Source organism: Carettochelys insculpta, chromosome 14 (genome assembly GCF_033958435.1).
Source record: "Carettochelys insculpta isolate YL-2023 chromosome 14, ASM3395843v1, whole genome shotgun sequence".
NCBI lineage: Eukaryota > Metazoa > Chordata > Testudines > Carettochelyidae > Carettochelys > Carettochelys insculpta.
This window is the reverse complement of record NC_134150.1, coordinates 9,729,977-9,749,505: the sequence shown is the minus strand read 5'-3', so window position 1 is coordinate 9,749,505 and position 19,529 is coordinate 9,729,977. Positions and strand designations below refer to the sequence as shown.

General features: G+C 48.5%; 1 protein-coding gene across 1 annotated transcript in view; it reads left to right on the top strand.

Moving 5' to 3' along the window:
• The window catches only part of LPCAT2 (lysophosphatidylcholine acyltransferase 2), a 110,746-nt gene that overhangs the window by 28,473 nt on the left and 62,744 nt on the right, over positions 1-19,529 (top strand). The window contains exons 5-6 of the mRNA XM_075008329.1: positions 944-1,004; positions 7,281-7,339. Of these exons, the coding sequence (XP_074864430.1) occupies positions 944-1,004; positions 7,281-7,339 (120 nt within the window). The remainder of the gene's footprint in view (positions 1-943; positions 1,005-7,280; positions 7,340-19,529) is intronic.

Sequence of the window (19,529 nt, the reverse complement as noted above, 5' to 3'; positions counted from 1 at the left end):
ATTCATTTGCAAGTTTGACACTATCAAAGGATGAATTGAGACTGGGAATGGCTGGCCAACCTCAAAAGTAGTTTCTCTTTTCTTGGTGTTCACACCTTCGCATCAGCTGCTGGAAGAGGGCCATGTCCTCCCTGACTGACTTGACCTTGTCAGTTCTGGCCTTCCTCTTTTCATGAGCCTGTATATTTAAGAGCTGTCTCTGGAATCTTCACTACATGCATCTGACAAAGCGGGTCCTTGCCCGTGAAAGCTTACGCTCAAAAAAAAAAAAACAAATCGGTAAGTCTGTAAGGTGCCACAGGACTTCTCTTTGTTTTTCCAGCCCTAGGATTCTATGATGCTGCCAGATGCCTAAGCCATTTGGTGGTATGTAATGCTTTCAGAAGTCATCACAACATCACAAATTCTCTCCCCTCTCCATCCCCTCCAAGCTTTGTTTTGCCGCTGCCCCTGAAATCATAATCATATCCTCACAATTGGCATCTAGGCTCATGTTGCTAGCATATATGTTGGCATGTGCTTGAGTGCTTCCTATGCACCTGATGTCAACCCAGACTCAATGTTCATACAGCTTACAGATCTGTAAGGAACTCCTGGCAGAGAAAGAAACAAGTGCTCATTAATTCCAACAATAGATAAATCACAAATATTTCCCATGAAGTAATTCAGACTTGACAGAGGGTTTCTCCAAGCTCCTTCTCTTAGAAAGCACTTATTTCCAACGCCAGATGAATAAAATCATTGTCAGTCACAGGCATCCTTCACTGGTGCTTTAATTTCCTTGTTGACAAAGCGATAAACTTGTGATACAGTATCAGGGCTCATCGACCGCTCGGAGAGCTTTGAGTAAGAAGTAACACCTACAGGCACATATAAGTTGTTAAGGTGAAAGTATAATGTGTGTTCTGTATATAATTATATATGTTTTTCTTTCAAATCCAAGGTACTGATTTTCCCAGAAGGCACCTGTACAAATCGTTCGTGCCTGATCACCTTTAAACAAGGTGAGAGACATTGTGTTGCATGCATTTTGTTAGACATAATGGGCAGGCATGATTGGAAAGTCACTTCAATCAGTTCGTAAAAACATTAGTTTGGGCCAGTGTGTTTCTTTTGTTTCTTTACAATCTAAAAGGGTGGGCATATTAAGTCGAGCACTTCTAAAAAGCTATTTTTCTTCATCTGAGCTAGTAATAACACCTTGGATTATTAAAATTTGAGCAGTTCTTAAACGTTCTTACTACTTTATACCATTTACTGTGAATGTACTTATTCGGTTTCTGGCAGCTGATAGAATGATAATAGACTAGTTGCACTTCATTTCTGAAAGTTTCTAGGTAATTTTACTGTGTCCTTTAATGGAATGGTTCAGTAGTTGTGTTGCAAATCCTTCACAGGATTGTCTGTTAGTTTTGTATAAAAGCATGTTCACTGAAATTAAAGATTTATAAAATGTCTGTTTTACTAAGGTTTTGTAAAAAGCCATTTTCACACAATCTACTTTTGAGAGATTGACCTGACGATGTTTCTATAATTTGAAGTGCATCTGTTTTTTTTATTTAGTTAATAGAATCACAGGGCTGGAAGGGACCACAGGAGGTCATCTAGTCCAGCCCCCTGCTTCAAGCAGGATCAGCCACCACTAAGTCATCCCAGCCAGGACATTGTCAAGCTGGGACTTAAAAACCTTGAGGTATGGAGAATCCACCACCTCTCTAGCAAACACATTCCAATGCTTCACCACCCTCCTGGTGACGTAGTTTTTCCTAATATCTAATCTACATCTCTCCCTCTTCAACTTCAGACCATTACTCGTTCTGCCATCTGACTCCACTGAGAACAGTTTCTCACCCTCCTCTTTACAGCTCCCCTACAGGAAGTTGAAGGCTGCTATTAAATCACCCCCTAAGTCTTCTCTTCTGTAAACTAAGCAAGTCCAAATCCCTCAGCCTCTCCTCATAGGTCTTGTGCTCCAGCCCCTTAATCATTTTTGTTGCCCTCCACTGAACCAGCTCTAGCACATCCACATCCTTTTTATACTGGGGGGGCCCAAAACTGGACACAATATTCCAGATGTGGCCTCACCAGTGCCGAATAAAGGGGAATAACTACTTCTCTAGATCTGCTCGAAATGATTCTCCTCATGCACCCTCGTGTGCTGTTAGCCTTCTTGGCTACAAGGGCACACTGTTTACTCATATCTAGCCTCTCATCCACCATAACCCCATCTCCTTTTCCTTCATACTGCTGCTGAGTCAGTCGATCCCCCGCCTATAACAGTGCTTGGGATTCTTCCGCCCCAGGTGCAGGACTCTAAACTTCTCCTTGTTGAACCGCATAAGATTGGTTTTAGCCCAGTCCTCCAATTTATCCAGATCATTCTGGATTCTCTCTCGACCCTCCTATGTATCTACCTCCCCACCTAGTTTTGTGTCATCCGCAAACTTGCAGAGGGTGCAATCCAGTCCCTCATCCGGGTCATTAATAAAGAAGTTGAACAACACCAGCCGCAGAACTAAGCCTTGCTGCACTCTGCTTGAAACTGACCGCCATCCGTTGGGCCTGACCTTGAAGCCAGCTTTCTATCCATCTTATAGTCCAAGGATCCAAACCATATTTCCTTAACTTATGGACTAAAATGTTGTGGGAGACTGTATCAGAAGCTTTGCTGAAGTCAAGGTATATCACATCCACTGACTTTCCCATGTCCACAGAGCCTGTTACCCCTAATCAGATTGGTCAGGCAGGAGTTGCCCTGGTGAATCCATGTTGGCTACTTATCATCATTCTCCCCTGTTCCACATTGCTCCAAAATGGATTCCTTGAGGATTCCCTCCATTATTTTACCCTGGATTAAGGTAAGGCTGACCAGTCTATAGTTTCCTGGATTGTCCTTCTTTCCTTTTTCAAAGATGGGCACTATGTTTGCTTTTTTCACGTCATCTGGGATCTCTCCCAATGTCCAAGAGTCTTAAAAGAAAATGGCCAAAGGTTCAGCAATGACATCTGCCAATTCCCTCAGTACCCTCGGGTGCATTAAATCCAGACACATGGCTTTGTGTACATCTGGTTTTTCTGTATAGTTTAGAACTTGTTCCTTCCCCTCAGATGGCTGGTCTCCAGCTTCCCATACTATATTGTCTAGGACCGTCGTGTGGGAGTAGACTTTGCCCGTGAAGACTGAGGCAAAAAAAGCATTGAGTACTTCAGCTTTTCCTACATCATCTGTCACTAGGTTACCTCCCTCATCCAATAATGGCCCCACACCTTCTCTGATAACCCATTTATTGTTAACATGTCTGTAGAAACCCTTCTTGTTACTGTTCACATCGCTGGCCAGCTGCAGTTCCAATTGTGCTTTCGCTTTCCTGATTACTGCCCGGCATTCTCCAGCCGTATGTTTATACTGGTCCTTAGTCAACTGTCCACATTTCCATTTCTTGTATGCATCCTTTGAGTTTAAGCTAACTAAGGATTTCCCTGTTAAGGCAAGCTGGTTGCCTGCCCTGTTTGCATTTCTTACTGGGCAGGGGGATGGTTTGTTCCTGTGCCTTCAGTAAGACTTCTTTAAAATACTGACAGTTCACTTGAACTCTTTTCCCCTTTATCTTCATTTCCCAAGGAATCCTGCTCATCAGTTCTCTCAGGGAGTCAGTCTGCTCTTTTGAAATCAAGGGTCTGTATGTTACTGCTCACCCTTCTTCCTTTTGTCCGGATCCTGAAATCTACGATCTTATGGTCGCTGCAGCCCACTTCTATTTCTCCTACTAGTTCTTCCCTGTTCGCGAGCAGCAGGTCAAGTTGTGCATGCCCCCAGTGAGTTCCTTCAGCACTTGTACCAAGTTATCCCCAACATTCTCCAAAAACTTCCTGGATTGTCTGTGTGCTGATGTATTCGTCTCCCAACAAACATCTGGATGATTAAAGTCTCCCATGAGAACCAGGGCCTGTGATTTGGAAGCTCCACTTAGCTGCCTGAAGAAAGCCTCATCTGTCTCATCTCCGTGATCTGGCACTCTGTAGCAGACACCAACTACAACATCACCTTTCTTACTTCTGCCTCTAAGCTTAACCGAAAGACACTCAGCTGGATTTTCTCCCTTCATATACTGGAGATCTGAGCAACCATACTGCTCCCTCACATAACGCGGAACTCCTCCTCCTTTTCTTCCCCATCTGTCCTTCCTGAACAGTTTATAATCTTCCATGACCGTGTTCCAGTTATGCAAGTCATCCCACCAAGTCTCCATTATTCCAACCACCTCATACTTCTTTGACTGTGCCAGGGCCTCTACTTCTTCCTGTTTGTTCCCTAGGCTTCTGGCATTAGTGTACAAGCATCTTAGAGAAGGGGCTGATTGGCCCACTTTCTCCTCTTCACCCAGGAAATGCACTCGATTGTTCCCTCCTCCTTCCCCGCTTACGTCAGGGCTTGTGTCACCTTCCCCAATGAACCTAGTTTAAAGCCCTCCTCACTGGGTTTGTGAGCCTGCCCACAAAGATGTTCTTTCCTCTCTTCGTTAGGTGGATCCCATCTCTTGCCAGCAATCCCTGTTCACAAAAGAGAATCCCATGGTCAAAAAACCAAATTCTTCCCTGCTACACTACCTATGCAACCACGCATTTACCTCTGTGATTCGATGATCCCTATGTGGACCCCTTCCTTCCACAGGGAGGATAGATGAGAACACCACTTGTGCTCCCTATTCCTTGATCTTCCTTCCTAGAGTTATGTAATCTGCCGTGATCTCTTCAAAGTTGCTCTTAGCTGTATCATTGGTTCCTACATGGAGAAGTAGGAAGGGGTAATAGTCTACAGGTTTGATGATTTTTGGCAGGACCCCAATACTTGATATCAAATACTATCAAATACTACTACAGTGCTACAAATACACAACAACTCTGAATTTTACTGTTTCCTGCATTTATATTGGTAGTTTTGTAACAGTTTGGTGGTCCTGTAATTTGTAAAATTTTAAACTGAGCTACTAACTGGAGAAAATTAGTGCTTTTATGTTTGTTTGTTTGTTTGTTCTGCAAATTAATTTAAAAAATAGCAAAATGATTTGTCCTGCAGCTGATTTATGAAATCTATTTCCTATTTGGTAGGATTAGCAGAGTAGATTATTTGCTGCACAGAGCAGATGTTCTGTAAAGGCACTGTCTAGGACAGTGGACACTAACATATTTATTCCAAAAATCATTTCCAGAATTTAAGGGCAACCTAAGATCTACCTTGTCCCTTCCCCAAAGTCATGCTCTGCTTAGTCCATTTCACCCTCAGTCCCTCACTCACTCTTCTCCAGCCTTGCTCACTTCTGCTTGGCAGAGCAGAGGGTTGGGGTTCAGGAGGCATATTGGGGGTACATGAAGAGATATGGTGTGGACTCTGGTGGGGTCTTAGGGCTGGGGCTTGGAGTTCAGGAGGGGTATGAAGTGCAGGCTCTGGGCTGGGCTCAGGGCTGGAGCTCATGGTTCAGAAGGGGGCACGGTGCAGGCTCTGGGAGGGGGCTCAGGGCTGGAATGTAGGAGGAGGTATGAGGTGCTGGCTTTGAGAGTGGGCAGAGGACTGAGATGTAGGAGAGGGTTCAAGGTACAGGAGGAGGTATGGGGTGGTAGCTCTGACTTGGGGCAGAGGGCTGAGATGTAGGAGAGGGTTCAAGATACAGCAGGGGCAATGGGGTGCTGGCTCTGAGAGGGCTCGGGGTTGTGGTGGGGTGGTGAAGTTCTGTCTCTGAGAGGAAGCCCGGAGCAGTGGTGCAAGATGTTGGCTCTGGAAGCAGGCTCAGAGCAACAGGTAGAAGAGGGGTGTGGGATGCTGGCTCCTGGGAGTGCCAGCACCATGCTCCTCTCCCTTGGCTGCAGTGTCTCCTGGGAGGAGAGCCCTGTGGACCAGCAGATATGGATGTCTGTAGGGGCAAAATGGCTTCACGCGCTGGTCATCTCTCCTGGTGCTGCGTTTATTGGCCGCAGTCACTGTTCTTGGCCAAAGGGAGTTGTGGGGGTGGGGCACTGCTTGGAGGCAAGAGCAGCATGCCAAGACTCCTACCCACCCACCCATCGTCTGCTGCACACGTACACGGCTGCGCTGGCCACTCCTGGAAGTGGACCGGTGATGAGTGGTTGGGGCAGGTAGGGAGTTGCCAAATGTCAGTCATGATCCATTGGGAGACATCTCAGGATTGACCAATTGTGAGTGACCTTTTGGTGACCACTCGTCTGTGAGAAATTGTTCTCTTCTGCTCCCATGTCATGTTGTCAGAAAAGCAGCTGCTTATACCAAAGTCACAAAATTGTACCGTAGGTACCTGTTTGGCTAAACAGGGACCAAAAGCATTACCTGACCATCTTGACTGTTGTTCTCCTCAGTGGTCATGTAAACATGTAGCCAGTCCTATTTCCTTGATGACTGGATAGACAAGATAGGTGTGGTAATATCCTTCATTGCTTCATGCGTGTTGTCATTTTTATATCCTGGGACTAGCATGACTGAAACAACACTGCAGATATCCTTGGCAATTGACATTCATTCAGGTAGAAGAAAATTAGTGTAAAATACAGCAATCCCTCGATTTACATGGAGATTGCATCCTGGGCAACCTCTGCGTAAATCAAATTTTGCATAAATTGGGGGGATTCCCAGAATTCCCCTGGATGGGGGAGCAGGCAGCTGAGGGAAGAGGGGTGTGGGGGCAGCCAAGCATCCCCTGGCTTCTCCCAGCTGGCAGGCACATAGCTGCTTACGGTTCAGTTTCTCCTAGCTGGGGGAGCCAGGGGTGGTTTTGACTTTCACTTAACTCACGTTAAATACTAACAGAGAGTAAGCCGTGCTAGTCTATACACTATCAAAACAAAAAGCGGTCAAGTAGCACTTTAAAGACTAGCAAAATAGTTTATTAGGTGAGCTTTCGTGGGACAGACCCACTTCTTCAGACCATAGCCAGACCAGAACAGACTCAATATTTAAGACATAACTCACATTAATGCAAGTTAAGTGCCAATCAAAATTGCGCTTCTGGAGGGTTTACTGTAATCCACAGATCTGAAGGAATCACTTCTCTCTATCCTAAAATTCTGTTCTGGAGTTCAGCCAGGTAGAAGAGAAAGATCTAGTATCTGACTGGTCAGTCTTAAAAACTAACTGTTAAAAGATAACTTTTCTTTTTGAAAATTTCTCTTTTAAGTTTTCTTTGTTCTCCAACACCAGTCCTTCCTTGTTGTAGTCATTTAAAATTCTGACGTGTTATGTTTTTATTTAAAAAAGTGATTTGTGATTCCAGGAGCCTTTATTCCAGGAGTTCCCGTGCAGCCAGTGCTGCTTCGATATCCAAACAGAGTGGTAAGTGGAATATTATTTTTGCAACAAATAAAGCTAGCAATCAAAACATTCTTAAAAGGCCCCAGGCATTAGGTAATCCATTGTCTTCAACTTTAAATGCATTCCTAGAGGCCCCAGCTGCTTTGCTTGAAAGAGGTGACTGAGAGTTCCTCTGGCACAGGGACAGAGAGAGTCATGTTAGTCTGTGTTCTATCAAAACAAAAAAGCAGTCTTGTAGCATTTTAAAGACTGACAGAATAACTGATTAGGTGATGAGCTTTCGTGGGAAAGATGCACTTTTTCAGATCTGAAGAAGTGGGTCTGTCCCACGAAAGCTCATCACCTAATACATTATTTTGTTAGTCTTTAAAGTGGTACATGACTGCTCTTTTGTTCTGACACAGGGGAAACCCTCAGAGATGCATAACTAGCATAGTTGGCTTTACTGCATTTTTCCTCTTCCTTGTTAATGTGGCAAGATTGGAAGGGCTAGCTTAGGATTGTGGGAGGAGAAAGTTTGCTAAGGCTTGGTCTACGCTAGGCAGGTAAGTCAGTTGCAGATATGTAATTCTAGCTACAGCAATTGCATAGCTAGAGTTGACTTTTCTGCAATCAACTTAAGTAGCTGTCTTCACAGAGTGAGGCCAATGGGAAAAACTTTCCCATTGACCTCCCTTCGTCCTCATGAGATCGAGGAGTACAGGGGGTCAACTGACAACCCCAGGTAGTTTGACTCTGTGCATTTCTACAAGGCGCACAAAATTGAGCTACGGAAGATTGACCTGACTGAATCGATTTTTCCATGAAGTCTAGATGAATTCTTGCACATCTACTCACAGCTCTGCCAAAATTACACTTGGCACATTGGAAGATTGAGGGTGCATCATTGTAATTCAGTAGAAAGTGCTTAAGAAATTAAGTACCAGTTTAAGAGCACTCTTGCTATATTTTGTTTACTGTAGTATTACAGATTTACTCTTCACATAGGGTGCGTCTACACTTGCATTCCTCTTTCGAAAGAGGTATGCAAATGAGGTGAATTGAAAATGCAAATGTGTAAATTTGCATATTTGACATCTCATTTGCATATTCTAATTTCAAAAGAAGAAAGCGAGTGTAGATGCTGCTCTTTCGAAAGTAAACCCATCTTCGAAAGAATCCTTCTTCCCTTTTAATGGGGAGAAGGAGGATTCTTTCAAAGATGGCGTTTACTTTCAAAAGAGCCGCGTCTACACTGGCTTTCTTCTTTTGAAAGAAGCTCTTTTGAAATTAGAATACACAAATGAGGTGTTGGATATGCAAATTTGTACCTCGTTTGCATTTTCAAATGACCTCATTTGCATATCTGTTTCAAAAGAGGAATGCAAGTGTAGATGCACCCATAATGTATAACATGTTCCCTTTGATTGACTGCAAGCAACATGGAAGCACTTCTCTCAAACTATGTCAACTCTTACTGTTTTGACTTGTCATACTTCTATGAAAGTTCTCTTAATACAAACGATCTTACCACGGTCTTCAAAATATTGAAGCAATCTGTGTAGCATGGGCTTTGGACATGTCTTGCTTTGTGCTTCAGTATTATTAGTATTTGCTTTTTCTATGTCTTGTAAATAATTGAAAATAACAGTACAATTGCTTTCAATACGCAGTCCGTATTGTAGTATACGTGCTTAAGAAATGCTTGTGTTCTCCTCCAGTGTACTTACGTTATGCCTTCAGTGTAATTAAATTATTTAAAACAATACACTCTGTTTTCCTTTTGTTGTTCCAACTTGGTTAGCTTTGAGACAGAAATCATATTTTATCTGTCTTCTGTTAAGTTGCTTGCCAGCTTGCAGTTATGTATCTTTCATAGTAACATGCACTTGAGAAAACAAATGTGATCTATTTAAAAAAAACAACCTTGAAATAATTTTGTGAGATAATTACTACAAGGCCACAAAAAAAGATAATGCATTGCCTCTCAGTGGCTACGTCTACACTAGCCCCAAACTTTGAAATGGCCACGCAAATGGCCATTTCAAAGTTTACTAATGAAGCACTGAATATGCTCATGGGATCTGCTCATGGGAATAAGGGGACTTCGAAGTAGGCGGGGTCCTTTCGAAAAGGAGCCCCGTCAGGACGAGCCGCGCGGCGGCGAGCCGCATCAATTTCAAAGCGCCGCGGCCGCCCGCATGCTAATGAAGTGCTGAATATGCATTTCAGTGCTTCATTAGTAAACTTCGAAATGGCCATTTGCGTGGCCATTTCGAAGTTTGGGGCTAGTGTAGACACGGCCAGTGACACTTTTTATTAGGGGTTCATGGAATTTTAAGAGTTGTCCATTTTTGTACATCTGGTTCTGTTGTGCTGAAATATTTATGTGGCTGCTAAACTTGAGGACCCCCCAACTTTGAACCGCCAATGCAATGTATGTAATTCCTGTTAACTACTTCCTCTGTCTGGTACGTGGGGCTGAACTTACTGGCACGGACATGTCCATGGGAATAATAGCTTGCACTTCTTCTTCGAGTGTCCCCGTGGGTGCTCCACCATAGGTGACGGCTTGGCCGGCGCCGCAGATCGGATCTTCCAAGCAGTTTCTGCCGGACCGCGCATGCGCCGGCGCGCGCCGCTCCCTGGCGCGCTCCTGGCCATGTGCGCGATCCGGTCCCCGCCAGTTCCTCTCAACCGCCGTCGGCTGCAGACGGAATCCGACTAGGCTAAAGCCACATAGCGTATTCAACGACTTTATTTGTTTTCTCTTTAAAGTTTTTCAGTTCTTTAGGATACCATAAGTAACCGGTTGTTATTTTGTAAAAAAAAAAAAAAACAAACAACAAACAAGCTACGGAGGGACAGCTCAAGCCAGTCCCAGTAACAAGCACCGGAGGCCGGGAGCTAGGGCCATCAGCCCTCCTGCGGAGGCAGGCCATCGGACGGGGAAACAGCACAAAGAAGTGCTAAGTACCCACAAACAAACTCAAAGACTCACCAACAATGTCCTCCTCAGGCTTTAAAAAATGTGAGTCCTGCCGAGAGGCGATGCCAGTGTCCGATGGGCACAGTCTATGCATAAGGTGCCTGGGGGAGTCCCATGTGGCACAAAAATGCGCCTTCTGTGCAAAGTTAACGACCAGAGCACGGAGAGACAGGGAGATGAGAATTAAACTGCTGCTTCTTGACAAGGCCCTCCAGCCAGACGTGCCGGAGTGGCCGCAGCAGGAGGGACCCTCCGGGGCCCTTAGAAGGAAAGCTGTCTCCCTCACTCCATCAGCGCAAAAACGGAGGAAAGTTTCTCCAACCCGATCCCTGCCGGCAGCAACAGTGAGCGGGACAGGAGGAGCGAGCAGCCCCCAGCCGCAGCAACAGCTGATCGGCGGCGGCACGGAGAGCCACGTGGAAGCGGCTCAGCCTCCGATGATCAGCCAGCCGCCCCGCACCGCAGGCAGGGCGGCGGCTAAACAAGCGCCGGTACCAGCGGCACCGCAGGCAGCGGCACCGACCCCCGGGGAACCGGCGGTGCAGAGCGCGCAGGCACGTAGCCTGCAGGCGCAGAAGGACTCCGCACGTGCGGCACCGCCCTCGAGCGTGCCTAGCACGGTGCCGACGGGGCCGGGATCCCCCGCCCATCAGGGGGCGGAGTTACCTCCTCAAGGGAGGGGGAAGGCTGCACACAAGAGGAGGCACTGCAGCCCCTCTCCAGACAGGGCTGTGGAGCTCTTTTCTCACAGCCCTCCGCTCATGTTGCAGACCCCAACCAGAAGGCAGGGGCCCCCCCTAGCCTACCCGGAGCCCCCTTCTCCTTTCCTGCAATCAGCCTCCCCATGGCTGGCACCACCCTCGCCCTTCCTGGGATTTGAATCGCTGGACTATTATGCAAAATCGCTCTCTCCAGTGTCTCGACGATCCCCCTCTCCCAGACACACAGGGTACGTGCAAAGGGAATGGTCAAGGTCACCTTCCCAGGAACAGTGCCTATACTGCCACGGTCGTCCCTACCACGCGGGGCATGGACACCATCGGCAATCTACCAGGGAGAGATCCCCACATATTACCTCGTACCCCCGAGGGCAATCGCGATCGGGGACGGAGACTCAAGCATCCCAGGGGGGACTGGCCGTGGACCCACGAGATTTTCCCTCGCAAACCTCCAGCGAGAGGGCGCACCATCACCATCAAGAACCGGAAGGGTCCAAAGAAATGTACCCCAGCGGTTCCTCGTTTTTCTCCCCGGATGAGGCCACGGCCTTAGGGGACGTCCATCCCAAGGACGATCTCAAACAGTTTCAGGAGCTGTTTAAGAGGGTAGCTTTCACGCAAGGCATCCAGACAGCACAAGTGCAAGAGAAACATCATAAGCTCCTTAAAAATTTGAGCTCCCCGGCCTCCTCCAGAGTAGCAATCCCGCTTGATGAAGCGATCTTGGAGTCCGCCACTACCATATGGCAGACCCCGGCAACTATTCCGCCTGTCCAAAAGAGAGCGGATAAGAAATACTTTGTGCCGGCGAAGGGCATGGAGTTCTTGTTTAGCCACCCCCAGCCAAACTCCTTGGTGGTGGAGTCCTCGCAGCAAAGATTAAAAACATCTCAATTTAAAACAGGGGGAACGGACAAAGATGCCAAGAAGCTAGAGCTGTTCGGCAGAAAGGTCTACTCCTCCTCCACTTTAACCTTGCGAATGGCAAATTATGCAGCGCACTTGGCGAACCATAATTTCGACAACTATGCCAGATTAACTTCCCTCATGGACTCGCTTCCAGAGGACAAAAAGCCGGTCCTCAAGGCCATAGTGCAAGAGGGCTACGCGGCTGCGAGGATGGAAGTTCAGATTGCTTTGGACGTTGCGGACACGGCAGCACGTTCCACAGCAACTGCAGTGGTGATGCGACGGGAGTCCTGGCTCCAGACCTCGGGCATACCGAGAGATCTGCAGGCGAAGATAATCGACCTTCCCTTCGACTTGCAGAAGCTGTTTGCTGAATCAACTGACTCGGTCCTTCATTCCAGTAAAGATTCAAGAGCCACACTCAGGACCCTGGGGATTTACACCCCTCCATACTCAAAGAAAAGGTACTACCCACAGCAAAGGCGGTACCAATACCAGCAACAGTGCCCCCAGTATCACAGGGGTTACGAGCAAGGGCGGCATCAGCAGCACCAGCAGTACAGAACCCCCAGGCGACGCTCACAACAGGGCCGTCCGTCCTCGGGGCGGGGCCAAAGGCCACAAGTTTGACATACAAATCCAGGGCTGCGCCATCACCACCATTGCACAAGATCATCTGAAACGACTTTTTCACCATCGCCTCCGACCATTCTACGACCAGTGGCAAAGGATCACCACAGACAAATGGGTGCTGGAGATCATAGCCACGGGGTACGCCATCCCCTTCCAGTCGCTCCCGCCGCCGCGACCCCCGCCCAAGCCCCACCCCCAGGAGGCCTCCCATGTAGCCAGGCTCAGGCAGGAGGTGGCCCACCTAGAGTTCATAGGGGCGGTGGAAAAGGTGCCGGAGCAACTGCAAGGGAAAGGGTTCTACTCTCGGTATTTCCTGACGGAGAAAAAGACAGGAGGCTGGAGGCCCATCTTAGACCTTCGTGGCCTCAACAGGTATCTGCGCAAGCAACGTTTTCGGATGATCACTATTGCCTCCATCCTTACAGCACTGGACGATGGAGACTGGTTCGCAGCCCTCGATCTACAAGACGCGTACTTCCACATAACCATTCATCCGGCTCACCGACATTTTCTCCGGTTCATGGTGGGCAACGAACACTTCCAATACAAGGTCCTACCGTTTGGCCTTTCCTCGGCCCCCAGAGTCTTCACCAAGACCTTGGCAGTGGTGTCAGCCTACCTGCACAGACAGGGGGTGTTTATTTTCCCGTATCTGGACGACTGCCTGCTCAAAGGGACCTCGAAAAGGGAGGTTCTCCGCATGATACGCGTCACAGCAAACACGTTCTCCTCACTTGGCCTGGTTATCAATCTGGCAAAATCAAAGATAGACCCCTCACAGGACATAGAGTTCATAGGGGCTCGCATAAACTCGGTCTCGGCGAGAGTATACCTACCAGAGGCTCTCTTTCGAGCCATCAGTTCCCTCGTGCAGGTCATCACCTTCAGCCCTACGGTGACGGTCTTGACGTGCTTGCAGCTGGTGGGCCACATGGCAGCGGCTACGTTTGTGGTACAGAACGCCAGGTTGCACATGCGCAGCATGCAACATTGGCTGGCAAGTGTATACAAGCCGGCAGTACACACCGTTCACAGGGTGGTGTCGCCCCCACCTGGGGTGCGCAAATCCCTGCAATGGTGGGTAAACCCCGGGAACTTGCTAACAGGGGTACCCTTCCATCAGCAGCAAATATCGGTTTTCCTCACTACGGATGCCTCCCTCATAGGGTGGGAAGCGCACATGGGCGAAGAGGTGGCTCAAGGACTGTGGTCACCCACGGAACAGTCTCTACATATCAATGTTTTAGAGCTCAGAGCAGTGTTCAACGCCTGCAAACACTTTCGAGACCGTATACAAGGCAAAGTCGTCGGGATCAGTACAGACAATACCTCCACCATGTTTTACATAAACAGGCAAGGAGGAGCTCGATCCCGTACCTTATGCGCGGAAGCAATCCGCCTATGGAACTGGTGCATCGCCCACGATATAATCCTGAGAGCCTCCTACTTGCCGGAAACGCACAACGTGAAGGCAGACCAGTTGAGCAGACGTTTTGCGCTCACCCACGAGTGGCAGATCCGTCCCGATCTACTACGGCTGATTTTCCACGCATGGGGGTTTCCCCAAATAGATCTGTTTGCCACTCAGCACAACAAACAGTGCCCACAATTCTCCTCCAGAGCAGGGCTGGGCCGGGGGTCCCTGGGGGATGCGTTCGCGATCCCGTGGGGAGGCCCCCTGCTTTACGCGTTTCCCCCTGCAGTGCTGATCCACAAGGTTCTGCAAAAAGCCAGGAGAGACAAGGCTCGGATGATCCTGATAGTCCCAACATGGGATCGCCAACCATGGTTCCCCCTACTCCTGCGCCTGTCGGACCGCCCACCGATGCCTCTTCCGGTGGCGCCGGATCTGCTCACGCAAGCCCAGGGGTCCATAGTGCATCCGCACCCCCAAAGCCTGCAACTGCAAGCGTGGCTAATCCATGGCTCAGCTCCCTAGAGAGCACATGCACAGTGGAAGTACAGCAAGTCCTAGAAAGTAGCAGGAGGACTTCCACTAGGAAAACCTACAAACAAAAATGGACTCGCTTCATGGCTTGGTGTTCTACCAAGCATCTGGCCCCCCTTTCGGTGCCTATACCTACAATTCTAGAGTATTTACTGGACCTCAAGAGAGCAGGACTCTCGCTATCCTCGTTAAAGGTCCACCTTGCCGCCATCTCGGCGTTCAGACATGAGGAGGGAGGGCACACGGTGTTCGCCCACCCTATGGTTACCAGGTTCCTCAAAGGGTTGGTAAACCTATACCCCCCTCGGAAACCGATTCCACCTTCGTGGAGCTTGGACCTGGAGCTTACCACACTCATGGGACCACCGTTCGAGCCCTTGGCCACGGTTCCCCTTCGCCTCCTTACAGTAAAGACGACCTTTCTTCTTGCAATTACGTCAGCCCGTCGGGTGAGCGAGCTTGCGGCAGTCATGGCAACGCCACCCTGCACTGTCTTTTCCAAGGAGGCGGTAACCATACGGCTGCATCCAGCCTTTCTTCCCAAAGTTTCTTCCGAGTTTCACATCAATGAACCTATTGTTCTACCCTCGTTCTATCCAAAGCCTCATAACTCCAGCGAAGAGGCGCGCCTACACCTCCTGGATGTGAGGAGGGCGCTAGCCTTCTACGTAGACAGGACCAAGTCCTTCCGAAAAACGAATAGACTCCTGGTCTCCCTCGCTCCCAAATCTAAAGGAGAAGGTCTCTCATCGCAGAGAATCTCAAAGCACATTGTATCCTGCATAAAAATGTGCTACGAGCTCAGAAAGACTCCTTTGTCAGCCACTCCCAGGGCTCATTCCACCAGGGCGGTGGCAGCATCAACAGCCTTTTTCAAGGGCGTTGCATTGAAAGACATTTGCAGAGCGGCGACCTGGTCATCCTACGACACGTTCGCCAAACATTACGCCCTTCACAGGGTATTCCAAGAGGATACCCGTCTCTCTGCAGCGGTCCTCTCGGGGACCAGCTGCACATAATCCGATTACCCACCACCTATCTGGGTTACTGCTGGGTAGTCACCTATGGTGGAGCACCCACGGGGACACTCGAAGAAGAAAGAGAAGTTACTCACCGTAGTAACGGTGGTTCTTCGAGATGTGTCCCCGTGGGTGCTCCACTTCCCGCCCATCCTCCCCGCTTCGGATCTCTGTTAGTGTTTTGCAGGGGCAACCGAGGCGGTTGGTCGAGGAACTGGCGGGGACCGGATCGCGCACATGTCCAGGAGCGCGCCAGGGAGCGGCGCGCGCCGGCGCATGCACGGTCCAGCAGAAACTGCTTGGAAGATCCGATCTGCGGCGCCGGCCAAGCCGTCACCTATGGTGGAGCACCCACGGGGACACATCTCGAAGAACCACCGTTACTACGGTGAGTAACTTCTCTTTTCTCCAAAATACTCCAGAAACTTAAATGTATTAATCAATTTCCCTTCATAACGTATGTGTGAGGAAGGTGAGGTAAATGTCAACCTCATTTTACTGATGAAGAAATTTAAACAGTTTTTCCAAGATCCCGTCAGGGATGAGTAGGAGAGCTGGGTATAAAATTCTGGTCTCTCAAGTCCTATCAGTCTTTTAATTAAACAAACAAACAAACAAACCACCCTTTTATTTCCCCACTCCCGAATTGTGCCATATAAATAAATGCTACCAATGTAGTGGCCACCCCAGGCCCCAATAGCAAAGTGGTGTAAGTCAACAGGAGTTATTACTGAAGGAAAAGCAAAGTCTTTTAATATTTACAAAGCTAAGGCTACGTCTACACGTGCACCCAACTTCGAAATAGCTTATTTCGATGTTGCGACATCGAAATAGACTATTTCGATGAATAACGTCTACACGTCCTCCAGGGCTGGCAACGTCGATGTTCAACTTCAACGTTGCTCAGCCCAACATCGAAATAGGCACAGCGAGGGAACGTCTACACGGCAAAGTAGCACACATCGAAATAAGGGAGCCAGGCACAGCTGCAGACAGGGTCACGGGGCGGACTCAACAGCAAGCCGCTCCCTTAAAGGGCCCCTCCCAGACACACTTTCATTAAACAGTGCAAGATACACAGAGCCAACAACTAGTTGCAGACCCTGTATATGCAGCACGGACCCCCAGCTGCAGCAGCAGCAGCCAGAAGCCCTGGGCTAAGGGCTGCTGCCCACGGTGACCACAGAGCCCCGCAAGGGCTGGAGAGAGAGTATCTCTCAACCCCCCAGCTGATGGCCGCCATGGAGGACCCCGCTATTTCGATGTTGCGGGACGCGGATCGTCTACACGTCCCTACTTCGATGTTGAACGTCGAGGTAGGGCGCTATTCCCATCCGCTCATGGGGTTAGCGACTTCGACGTCTCGCCGCCTAACGTCGATTTCAACTTCGAAATAGTGCCCAACACGTGTAGACGTGACGGGCGCTATTTCGAAGTTACTGCCGCTACTTCGAAGTAGCGTGCACGTGTAGACGCAGCCTAAATGTTGTACATCAGATTGGAAGTAAGATGACTGAAGTTTTTGTCTTCTGAGTATAATTAGATCATGACCAAAACTTTCCTGTTGACTTCAGTGGATATATGTTTGGACTTTGGTAAAATCCTGGCCCTATTAAATCAGTGAAAGTTTTGCTGTGGACCTGAGTGGAACCAGGATATCCTCCTGGTTTTAAATGTACATTTAAGCTGCGTCTACACGTGCACGCTACTTCGAAGTAGCGGCACCAACTTCGAAATAGCGCCCGTCGCGTCTACACGCGTCGGGTGCTATTTCAAAGTTAACTTCGACGTTAGGCGGCGAGACGTCGAAGTCGCTAACCTCATGAGGAGATAGGAATAGCGCCCTCCTTCGACGTTCAACGTCGAAGTAGGGACCGTGTAGACGATCCGCGTCCTGCAACGTCGAAATTGCTGGGTCCTCCATGGCGGCCATCAGCTGGGGGGTTGAGAGATGCTCTCTCTCCATCCCCTGCGGGGCTCTATGGTCACCGTGGGCAGCAGCCCTTAGCCCAGGGCTTCTGGCTGCTTCTGCGGCAGCTGGGGATCTATGCTGCAGGCACAGGGTCTGCAACCAGTTGTCAGCTCTGTGTATCTTGTGTTGTTTAGTGCAACTGTGTCTGGGAGGGGCCCTTTAAGGGAGCGGCTGGCTGTTGAGTCCGCCCTGTGACCCTGTCTGCAGCTGTGCCTGGCATCCCTATTTCGATGTGTGCTACTTTGACGTGTAGACGTTCCCTCGCTGCGCCTATTTCGATGTTGAGCTGAGCAACGTCGAAGTTGAACATCGACGTTGCCGGCCCTGGAGGACGTGTAGACGTTATTAATCGAAATAGACTATTTCGATGTCGCAACATCGAAATAAGCTATTTCGATGTTGGCTGCACGTGTAGACGTAGCCTTAATGAAATACATTTTTCTCATCACCTCTCACAACTAACTGAAAATTAAAGTAACTTCCTTTCCTTTCCCACCCCAGACCCCCAATTCTCAACCTAGTCATTCACCCTCCTTCCTGCCTAGATCTCCAATTCCAAGTCTATTCCTGCAGCCTGCCTGCCACCCAGACCCTGTACTTAAGCCCACTTTCTGGCAGCCTTCTCCCACACTGAACCACTCATTCCCCTCACACACCAGCCCAAGAGCTTAGAGGGGCCCACAAAATTTCCTAGCCTGGCCTCCCAAGGCTGCCAGTGTGCCTTTGTGCATCCAGATCTCCCACTGAGTCACCCACACCCAAACTGCCCCAGACCTGGATCCCCTCCACACTTGGAGACTGCTGGGCTGAGCCAACCCTTACACTGAGTTGGAGTCAGATGCAGCCGCACGGCTGAGTCCCTGTACTGAGGGAGGTGGGAGTTTCTGGGTGATGTCCCCACCCCAATGCAGCTAATGGTCTGTGCTCCTCACTGCTAGAAATGTGAAGATCTCAGGTTTTCTTAATGGTCCTCCTGTCACAGACTTCCAGTATGGCATTGGACCCCTCATTTGATCTCAAAGGGAGATTTTCCACTGATATTTTTAAAGCAAGTAAGGAACTTAATTATTTTGTTTTCATTTTCTTCATATGGGGGAAAAAAGGGATGATACTTATCTCCCTCACAGGAGTTTGTCTGAATTGATTGATTGGTTTTGGTTAGGTGCTTGTGAGGTCAGCAGATGTAAAGTGCTGAGAAGTGCTGTTTTGCAAAGTTGTTTTTTAGAAGTTCAAAACCTTTCTGCTTCAGTCAAGCAGTAGGTACTGCCTTGGATAACAGGAGAATTTCGGTTTTGGACTTTATGGGATGATTTCTCCTTCCATTGTGAGATGCTGGACCAATTTGCCCAAAGAAGCAGGAGAGAGCAGGGCCCCACCCGGCCTCACCCAACCTCACTTTTCAAAGAGCTAGACTAAGGCTATGTCTATACTATGAGATAAATTCAATTTTTAATAAATTCAGTTATTAAACCTAGATATTTTGAATTCTAATTACATGTCTACAAACCTTCTTGAAATTCAACCCACCTTTTTTCCATGTCATCTCTGCATCTCCATTGCCCTATGCAAGTTCGACAGTGTGAGCAGTGCATTGTGGGTACCTATCCCATAGTGCCTTAGCCCCATTGCTTGTGGGTGTTTTATGTTTGAATCCCAGAATTCCAAGTACTGTCCCAGAATTCAGAGCACCAGGAACCATGCAAAAACAAACTGAAGATTGTGCCATTCCAGTGCAAGCATGGATCCCCAGGTGCTTCAACTCATAGCACACATCAGTTCGGCAATCACACTGGCTGTCATGCAATTTTTCCTTTGATTACAAAGCTCAATGACAGTTCAGTATCATGATGATGTCGACAATGGTTTGAAAGAGCAAGTCTTCCAACTGCATTCCAAGAACTTACAGCTGCTGGCTGCCCTGGATCCACATGCTGGTGTGAACACATTATTTTGGAGTCCTGCGATGTCCAGCAATGGGTGCAGAACTTTCACATGCGCAGGTCCACTTTTATGGAACTTCGTAATGTGCTGGCACTTGCCCTG